The sequence below is a fragment of the Perna viridis genome, chromosome 13 (assembly GCF_037379345.1).
Source record: "Perna viridis isolate PV_CMFRI_1.1 ecotype Kerala chromosome 13, ASM3737934v1, whole genome shotgun sequence".
Classification (NCBI taxonomy): Eukaryota; Metazoa; Mollusca; class Bivalvia; order Mytilida; family Mytilidae; genus Perna; species Perna viridis.
Window position 1 is genome coordinate 9,601,838 of NC_142457.1, and position 10,521 is coordinate 9,612,358.

The 10,521-nt window shown below is 31.6% G+C and overlaps 1 protein-coding gene across 1 annotated transcript; it reads right to left on the reverse strand.

The window, feature by feature from the left end:
* Positions 1 to 6,858: 6,858 nt before the first annotated feature.
* Positions 6,859 to 10,465, reverse strand: LOC148599490 (uncharacterized). Its single transcript, XM_088559830.1, has 3 exons — positions 9,349 to 10,465; positions 8,363 to 8,482; positions 6,859 to 7,315 (listed from the first exon to the last, which is right to left on the reverse strand). The coding sequence occupies exons 1-3, from the start codon at positions 9,490 to 9,492 to the stop codon at positions 7,241 to 7,243; spliced, it is 339 nt and encodes a 112-aa protein (XP_088415956.1). The 5' UTR covers positions 9,493 to 10,465; the 3' UTR covers positions 6,859 to 7,240.
* Between the last annotated feature and the right edge of the window lie 56 nt (positions 10,466 to 10,521).

Consider the following 10,521-nt stretch of genomic DNA (forward strand, 5'->3'; position numbering starts at 1 on the left):
CAAACAACTATTAAATTATGATTCTCTTTGATTGGTCATTTTATCTACTTCTTGAACGGGGTAGATATTTATGATATCATACTAAGGACGATGTCATACAAACTAGTAAACTCGCCGTTTGGTTTGTTGTGTATCAAAAGAGTAATCAAGGGATAATCATAGGAACCAAGGTTACAGCGGAAATCAAAAGAATGTAATCCAGGGTCAAAGACCAAACATGGAAAACAGATATACACAACAAAGAACATAAAGTTACTAATATCATACATACAAAGTAACAAAAGCAAATGAGCAACTCGAACTCCACAAAAAACCGGGAGCATGGACCTGGTGCATCGGTAGGGTTAAAGGGTTATGAATTATCATAATAATTAGTCATTCGATTTAACCCGCGGCGAAATTTGTTTGCATATGAAAATACAACTAATAAGATTTTCTTTAAAGTCTAAAATTGCCAAAAAAAAATGACAGCAGTGTAGAACCATAATTGGCTTCCATTTTTTAATCCGTAAGAGATGCTCATTAAACATATGACTAAAGACGTATAATTAATCTTTACATTAAAGAAAAACGTATTTTCTCATTAATTCATATCAGTTGTAGATGGTCTTGTAAGTTTCACACCGCTAATTGAACCAATGAGCTTTTAGATCGTATTCAAAATAGTCCTACACAAATTTTTAGTTCATTTGTGTTATGTCAGTGTAGAAAACTGCACATCAGTGAACCTATTTTAGCAGAAAATCATATTTTTTTTAAATTTGTACATTAAACGATCACTGTATCTAAAGGAATTTATATATCTTTATGAGTTCTGTATGGTGACACGCTTTTGTGAATTGTAGGAGAATTCCCGTTATATTTTTATCATTGACTTCTACAAGCTGGTGTCACACTGTAGTAAATTTCGGTGCTATTGGTGTGAACATGCAATATTTATGTGATATAAGTCGTCTGCAGGTTGAACGTAAGGTAGAAGCTCCATAACACATTGAACTGAAGTGAAATCAGCGTTGGAGCCTATGGCAAGGGACATATGTAAGTGGTATGTAGCCTTGAATGAAATGCATTGCGAAATATCATTTTTCTTCAAAGTGTTCTGGCCTGTCTTAAAATTATTCAAAAGATTAATGCACAATTTAAGTTCTTTCCAAAGTATCTTCAAAAATTTAAGCGGAATATATGATTTTCACCAATTTGTAGGCCTGATTGGTTAAGAAATGTACTTTTTTCTGTTAGTAAGTAGTTCATTGCATTTCTAAGGGTTCTAATATCTTGTCTATAGTAATACTAGTTTATCTTACCAAGTTTAGACTAGTTTAAATAAAAGAGATTTATATGAAGTTAAAGAATTCAAATATTTGAAAATTCTTACTTATTAAGCAGTATCTTATGTAATAGTTTTATGAGAGAACATAACTATTACTAGAAAATCACCCATAAATAAGACTTTGGATGAAGAAATAGAAAATGTATTGGTATTATCAAGGGGACACGGTTCAGTTTTATTTTCATAAAACTGATAAAATTTGAAATAGCTTTGACTTTATAGCATTGGTTGTTTGTCATTAACGCTTTTGTTAGTATTTTATTGACAGCTTGATTTATTTAGACAAAACAAAAAACAGATGATAGGAAACAGTCAAACCCTATTCCTTGATAAGCCAGACAGTTTACTTGACCTTACAACTTTGATATACGTCTATTAAAACATTGTTTTTTGAAAACTTATAATTGAAACTGCGCATGTCTGAAAGTTGGTTGATTTTTTTTCAAAATATACAAATTGTTCAACAGAATCAATTGTTTAATTTTTGCAAGCAAACAATATCTCTTTAGGTTATACACCACTAATTTAATCTATGAACTTTTATAACGAACGCACAAACAGTACTACAGTGCACTTGTGTTATGTTAATTTGGAAAAGTTCACATAAAATTTTCATCTTTAGCATATTTTCTTTATTTGTACATAACATGGTCACTGTAACTAAATGCAATAAAATTACAATGTAGTTCAGAAGAAGTTATTTTAACAATTCGAATAATAATGTCAGGAGAATAAATATTTGCTGGCGTTTTAAATTGTGCCTTAAAATACAAACGAAGTACAATCATGAAATAAATATTTCTTTTATGATACAAACTCTTTACATATAAGCATAATCACGTTAGAATCCTCCAGTAAAATGTGTTGATATATCTTATTTCATAACTTCACTTCATATTTTAATAATTTACTTCGGCAGGAAATACAAACAGTTATAGTCACTAATACCAACACAAAAATACCTCCAGTTCCCGCAAGGATCGGTATCACTAGTATATTTCCTAAATAAATTATATACAAGTTATTTTTTCAGAGGCAATTAATATCATTTTATTGATTTAATTTTAAAGATTGAGTCATTGAGATACATTGTATTTGATGGAAACAATATCGAATAATTTGAAATTATCATATCTGCATCCAATATTTCTGATTGGAACATTAAGAAACATAGTTGACATGGTAGGAAAAGACTAAAAATTTCAAAGTCTACTTTTATAAAATTAAATGCTTAGATTTAAGTTTGTTTTATGAAGTTTACAAACAGGAAATTCTTAATGAGGTGAATGAAGTTTTAATATTTTTTTAAATAAAGCATTTTTATTTTATCATTCAATATTAAGTTCTTGTCAAATAATGAGGTTTATTACTGCAAAGTCAGAAAGCATTCAGAACAATAATTATGGCAATTTTTTTTCATTTGCGGCAAATATGCTATTTCAATTTTTGCACTTTTCCAAATAAAATTCCTGCATTAGTTATGATAAACAAATCAATATGCGATATTTAAATATTGCGAGTCAAGTCAGTGCCATCTGTACAAAATATATACATTGCATTATTTTCTGAATGTATATAAATCGTAAAATCTAATATGAAATTGGTTTATAAAAGTTCTTTAATACACGATTGCATCTAAAGCAGTATGAAGGAAAAAATACAGTGTTGGAAAATACCACTCTTACCTAAAAATGTCGGAAGAAGTAGACGTCCCATTGTTTCTAGGATTAGTTAAAAGCGTAGTAGACGTTGTAGTTGTCGGTGCCTTCGGAGTAGTATATGTCATCGATGTCGACAGAAAGCTGTTGTTGAATGTTATAAGTACATTTGAAGATGCTTCACTTATCATTTGTCTTTCTGTAACTGCCTTTGGTGTTACGTCTGTAGACATTAAGAAATTTCTACTTAAAGATCGAGAAAATATTTTAGTTGTTAATGCATTACTTGACATTGGTCCTTCTGTAGAAGTATAAGATGATATCGATGTTGTCATCTTAGAAGTAAAGCTTTTTTCTGGTTTAGTTGATAGAAATATAAACACATCTGACATTGATTTAGTTAAGGTTGTTGGTATCGGTTGTAATGACGTGACAATATCAGTTGTTAGTCTCTTTGTCGCTTTAGCAGGTGATAATCCGGTTGGTTGGATCCATTCTGCATTTGATTTGATTGTTGTATGTTTTTTTTTTGACGTAAAAATACGGTTTATGAAATGAGAAGTTCTTTGGAAATGTTCACCCATTTGAGTATCTAGTATTGTTTTTTTTTCTGGTAGTAAACGTAGAATGAGAGGCATTATCTGAAAGTACATGTCATGATGATACTTTATTTACAATACTGAAATGGAAAGTGAATAAACTCTCAAACAAAATAGATGATAGTAACAATTCGTAACCTGGGATATTCAATAAATATACAAATATGGGTATGAGGCTAAGAAAGGGGGTTTCGCGAGGTTGTGACGAGCGATTTACCACCATTTCACGTCGAGTAACCCATATTTCCGATATGCTAGGACACTGAGTTTTTGTTGTATTTATCATGCAAATAAAAAATATATTGGTTTAAGTCTATTCTATGTGAAACCCCTTATTACATGGTTTACAAAAAGTACCCCTATTGCGCGTAATAATATCTTAGCGACAGTACGGGTAGGCATTTTTAAAGGAATATATTCGGGAGACTTTAAAAGTATTTTAATAATTATTGTCTTTGTAATTTCATGCAAACAAATGATCCTTATACAACACTACGGTTGCGAGGCTGAGTTATTTCTTCTTTGCGTAATCGGCGACTCACTTTTCTGATGATATTGTTGACAATGAGCGCTGAAATGAGTTCGTTAATTTAGGATTTATTTTTAACTTTATATCGTAAATATCGTGAACATCACATATCACAATAATATAAATGAAAAAGGTAACTGTTTTCCACCTGGAAAAAATGTCAACAAATCTTGTCAAACGCTTTTACTGTATCACTACGTCACAAAACGAGTCCTATATGCATGGAATTCGGGAGTGGATGCATGTAAACATTAAGATTTTGGATGGGCGAACGTCGTGCCATAAAGCATATAGTTATCAAGCTGATTTGCCTGGGTATGAGAGTTCAGAGATGAGCTGAAGAACTGAGAAGGCGGTAAATGGCGTGACATATGACAATGAGACGGACCGGCGGGAAGTGCCCGATGCTGACTTGTGGTTGTGGTGACGGATTTGGATTTGACAGTATCGCGGATATTTCCCGGTGTTTATTTTTAGATAGAGCACTGTAATTGGTGATGTAAGCTCCAGGGAGGAGATATATTACATGCAGAAAACGTACAAAATGTATGACTGATTTTATCAGCGATATCAACACAGAGGCCACCATATTGTTTACAGTTTCGAAGGCAAAACGTAGTCCTCACGTTATTCTAAATTCTAAAAATAAGTGCCAAATATCGATTTACAATATTGGACATGCAATATTGGGCGAAAATGGGTCCTTTGCAGAGTAACATACAATGCACTTAACATGCATAATCTATATAATATATTTCCCGCAAAAATAACTTTGTGATTATGAATTATGTAAAATCCAAAGTTAAGAGTTTTCTATTCAGAATATTGAAGTTCTAGTTTTAATATAGTAAAATCCAATCTATATATTGCTTCTCGAAATCATAAACTTATCAACCAAAATGAATTTAACAAATAGGAATCTTTAGATAACTACCTATAAGACGGCGATGTAACTCCTCCCCCCTACATGCGACTAACTACTGGACAATAAATATTGTCCGATTCCATTTAAATAACAGTGAGGTGCGGGTGCTCATGCAGTTAGTTAACCTCGCGAACGCATTTATCATGCAATATAGTCTGTTCATAAATTATAGTGTGTTTCTTCATACTGTCCCGTCAAAATCGTCAAGACGATAGAATGAACGAATGAATTAATAAATGGATGAATGAATGGATGTATGAATGAATGAATGATTAAAGTTTATCATGCAAATCAACCCAGTGACGCACACCTCCTGCGTCAAAAAATATGGGTTCGTCCCTGAACTCTTAAACAAATGTATATTCAAAATAGACAAAAATATTCAGTCTATAGCATGTAAAAAATGGTTCACATGATATGAAATCTGTTCCTCCTCGCGTTCTGATTTGTGTATCAAATACATCTAGTCTATAGTTGTATTCGATACACAAATCAGAAGCCTTCTCTGGAATTTCTGTGATACGACTACGAATTGGTCACATAACAATATATCGGAAAATCACCTTTCCACAATTTAACGAACATTTCACATTTTACGAAATAAATACTTGTTGGAAAATATTATCAGGTTTGGCCATCACATGAATTTAATTCAAATTCAAGTATACCTTCGTCACACGTATATAATTATAAACTTACCCGGGCTGGTACCATATACAAACTGACTTTGGATAACAGATTCATATAAGAACATCGCCTTGTGTCGAAATCTGTTACTTATCAGGCCGTTCCGGAACTATACGTGGTACAGAGGACAGGAACAATATTTGTAGAACATCTTAATTGTTGGGGTGATGGATTGTTCTATAAGTTAATATTGGTTGGACAAGATCTCGGTCGAACCTTCAAAATGTCGTAGTGGAAAATGGTTCCGGTCCAGTTATATATAAATTGGCCATTGCTAAAATTGAGCGGTCTAATGATATATAATTTACTTCTGAAAGTACACATTATGTAACTTAATTTACAATACTGCAATGCAAATAAATTCGAGCAAAATTAATAAACTCTCAAATATAATAGATGATAGTAACAATTCGTAACATGGGATATTCAATAACATGCAATGCGCGTAACGTGCATTATCTATATCAAATGTTCCTGCCAAAGTAAATAAACTTGGAGATTATGAATTATGTAAATATTCGAATCACAGTTCGATTCAATTTCCAAAGATTGGAGCTTTCTATTCAGACTATTGACGTTCTAGTCTCAATATAGTAAAATCAAATCTATACATTACTTCTCTAGAGCTTTCTATTCAGAATATTGACGTTCTAGTCTCAATATAGTAAAATCCAATCTATACATTACTTCACTAGAGCTCTCTTTTCAGAATATTGAAGTTCTAGTCCCAATATAGTAAAATCCAATCTATAAATTACTTCTCTAGATCATTAACTTATCAACCAAAATGAATTTAACAAATAGGAATCTTTAGATAACTACCTGAAAGACGGCGATGTAACTCCTCCGCGCTACATGTGACTAAATACTGGACAACAAATATTGTCTGATTCCATTTAAATACCAGTGAAGTGCGGGTTTTCATGCAGCTAGTTTAGCGCGCGAACACAGATATCGTTAAATATAGTCCGTTCATTAATTTAAAGTCTATTTCTTCATACTGTCCCGTCAAATTCGTCATTAAGATAGAATGAACGAATGAATGAGTAAATGGATACATGAAGAAATGAATGATTAATGTTTATTATGCAAATCAACCCAGTGACATATATATATATATAGATCTTTTTCAAATTTTGTATAATGTACTTCAAAGCCTTTATGCCCTTTTCAACCTTTTGTTCTCGAGATTCAGTCTAAAGTGTCTACAATGATTGCACGTTATTATCTGATTTTCAAACCTGTTACGTATTGTGTGTGTGCAGGAAAAATGAATATCTAGTGATTTCACTAAATATAGACTATCATTGAAGTATATGGAAAAAATGTTGTTTTTGTTTTTAGCTAAAAATAGATTTTAAATGTCATATTTACATGAATAACAGATTATATAAATATGACCACGTTTGTAAGAAAAAATGTTCATAAGACATAAAAAATATGTCAATTTTTATGATGCGACATTAATAATCATTGTAAACTATTATTTACAAGGGTATGTACTTCATATTATTAATAAAGCAAACAATACATACTGTCACCAACAGGTGCATCAATATCACTTTTACAAACACCAGCTACACACCACTGTAAATTAGAAACACAAAACAACATTGGCATGTGTTTATAAACATTGATGTATTAATCAAATACTGAACTACTGTTCTATCTTGAAATATTCAATTCAAGTTTCATGGATATATATAAATATAATATAAAGTGAGCAAGGTAAAACATGAAACGCACTCAAATAAAAATACATGCATGCCACCTTTCATTTTGTAAGCAATGTTAATAATTCTACGAACCTCCAAAATAGATTTAAATCTTCCTGATGAACTTTGAATTACAAATATTCTAATACACTCTTCGAATTGTTATAGTCCGAAAAGTCCGACATTGGTAAAAAATGCACCTTTACACTGCAACACGTATTTAAAGATTTATTTGATTTGTTCTCGTTAAATCTTATTCTGTTCTGTTTATTCTGTTCATTAGCAAAACTGACTACGTAATTTCCGTAAACAGTTATGCGCGATACTGCTGCTGAATGTTTTGGACATCCCTATCTGGAAAAATCTCTGATCCGATTTGTACAGTGGACTCAGGTAATAATACAGTTATTAACGCTCCGTTTGAGGACGTTAAGCATAAAAATATTATATTATTGCGTACGGTTTTCTATATTTGCTTAGTTATTGGTCCAGTGATAGCCATATTGGGCTGAGGGGTATTCGAAGTCCATTATTGGTAGCCGTGGACCAATAACTCTGCCAATATGGGAAACCTTACGCAATTACCTGTTTATTAACTAACTAAACCAATATAACGTATTGAACGGTTTAAATAATGTTGGTGCACTTTTTTATTTGTATTGTATTGGCAGTTTTGTTCATATTTATATTAGTCGATAATGACGCCTATTGAGCACAGATGTGAAAATAATGATATCTCTACTCAACATATTTATATAAATCCTTTGGGTCACTCGATGCATGCATAATGAGCGATATATCTTTTCGTGACTGAAATTTTAAATAGTGAACCTCCATGAAATTCTGAGCTACACGTATTTTTTTCCCCCTTTCTGGTCTAATACAATTATACGAATTTTAAAAAGTTTAAAGTACAAACCTTTTTAGTGTCACAGAGAATTTTGTCGTTTGCTTTTATTGAAACACATATTTTCGGATCAGACGGATCACTACACCACAATTTCTCACAAATAGAATTGTAGTTTCCTTTGTAAATTCCCTGAAGATGAAAGTGAAAACATTTGTTTTTACAGAAGAAATGAAGCTTGCAATTGTAAAAATTGGTATTTTAAAATGTAAATACATATATAGTAAGGAACTAAGGGAATATAATGTAGAATCTGTCTCTGGCATAGCTGCATTAGGCGTTTTTGTCAGTTTTCATTAAAAGTTAACATACGTCAAATTATAACGTGCGTTCAGGCAAATGTCGTATACTTTAAACATCTAAAATATGCCATATTAGCTATTGAATCATTTATCATGGAAAACGTTTCATGGAATAACTGTACAATTTCATTATTTATCCGTATTTCAAATGGTTAAGAATATTTAACAAATATATTTAAGCTGTCGTTCAGTGTTAAATAATCGAATATATATGCCATACCCATGTTAAAATGAGTACAAATCTACACACACCAGGAATTACTTCTTTCCTAATATGACAATTACGGGAATTTTTTGTGGCAAAAAATGCCTTAGGCGTAGCCAAAATAACGGCTGTTCCGTTTAACCTCCCCAGTATGGAAGTTGGATTATTTTTTTTTATATTTATGTCATCGTATGTGTTAAATTTGTGTATTTATATAATTGATTTCATTTCCATAACCTCTCAGTCGTTACATCATCGCGTAAACGTTTTTAAATGAGTGTTTACATCATCGCGTAAACGTTTTTAGATGAGTGTTTTGTCTCGAAGTGACAACAAAGGAAAAGAGACAGTGCGCAGGTGCTAAAGGTGGGGTTGTACCGACATATACTGTTTGACGATATGAGGACGTCATATTAGAAATATAATTATACATATCATATCATAAAAGAACTACATATTGTTATCAAATGTTAATAAAACAAGAAACATACCCTACAAAGAAAAGAACTTTTCCCTACGATCCCTTTACACAGTTGATCTGGGTCTGTAATATTCTTAAGTGCACATTGAGATTTGCAGGTTCTGCAGCATTTATGTTGAACATGCTGACAGTTGTGGGGTGCTGCACTGTACATCTGTGGGCATGTCCATCCATTTGAAAATACCCTGCCTACTTTGTCTCCATACAGGCAATTTTCTACAAATGTTAAGAACAATGTTACCAAATTTTATTTTATATTTTTCCGGTTTAAATCATCAAACGAAAATGTTTTAAGCGTTTGTTAACAATTATCGTCTTTATATGTATGTATAATGACTAAGATCTTGTAAAAAATTTTAATGAACCCCGCAAACTCTTGATTTAAGTCATACCTTATTGAATAAATCCTCAGAAACCAGGAAGGTTTATATATTACTTTGTAAGTTTCATTAACTAAATTAACTTTTTCAACTGTATAAAATCATGTGGCATTTTCTGCCATTTCCATTGGTATTAAAATACATGTTCAATGTAAAAGATATTTTCACCCAATCCCACTTTTTTCCAAATTGCTTTAAAACCATTCTGAATTGTGAACAAACCTCAGGCATACCTTGACGCGCTTATATATAAATTGTCTTAAAAATAAAATGTATTTTAAAACATATTAATCAATGACATATCAAATAGTCATCACTTCATGACTTATTGTTGTCCACGAAATGGTGTGGTCTATATCTTGACTGAGATATTACACTAGGAAATGGTAACCTTTACGCTAAAATTTATGACAAAATAGATGATTTTGATTTTCCTATTGTTAATTTTACATTCCTAGATGGCGATATTCATAAAGCATCTTCCTATGGTATTTGTATTTCACAACTGGTCCATTTAGCTGTTAGGAGATGTTGGTCATGTGTCTGTGTGTCGTTATTTTACTTTTAAATTTGATTTTGAAGAATTGTCATAGTTTAGTTACCGTGGATTGTATTACTTTTTGTTGTCAGGGCCTTCTAGAGCTTCCTTGAAAGTGTATTGACACATATTGAAGAAAATTTGGTGAAACTATTTTCTACTTTCTATAAATTCAGGTTATACGCTGCTACTGCATTTGTTACGTTAAAAAAATCCGTTCTTTTTTTCTTCGCTGTACTAGTTCATGAAAATGAAAAGATTATCT

Excerpts from the sequence above, each read along its gene's own strand:
- LOC148599490 (XM_088559830.1), bottom strand. The coding sequence starts at position 9,492 with ATGTACAGTGCAGCACCCCACAACTGTCAGCATGTTCAACATAAATGC. Across the intron at positions 8,483-9,348 it reads AAAGTTCTTTTCTTTGTAGG|GGAATTTACAAAGGAAACTA; the intron begins GTATGTTTCTTG and ends TTTCATCTTCAG. Across the intron at positions 7,316-8,362 it reads TTCTCTGTGACACTAAAAAG|TGGTGTGTAGCTGGTGTTTG; the intron begins GTTTGTACTTTA and ends TCTAATTTACAG.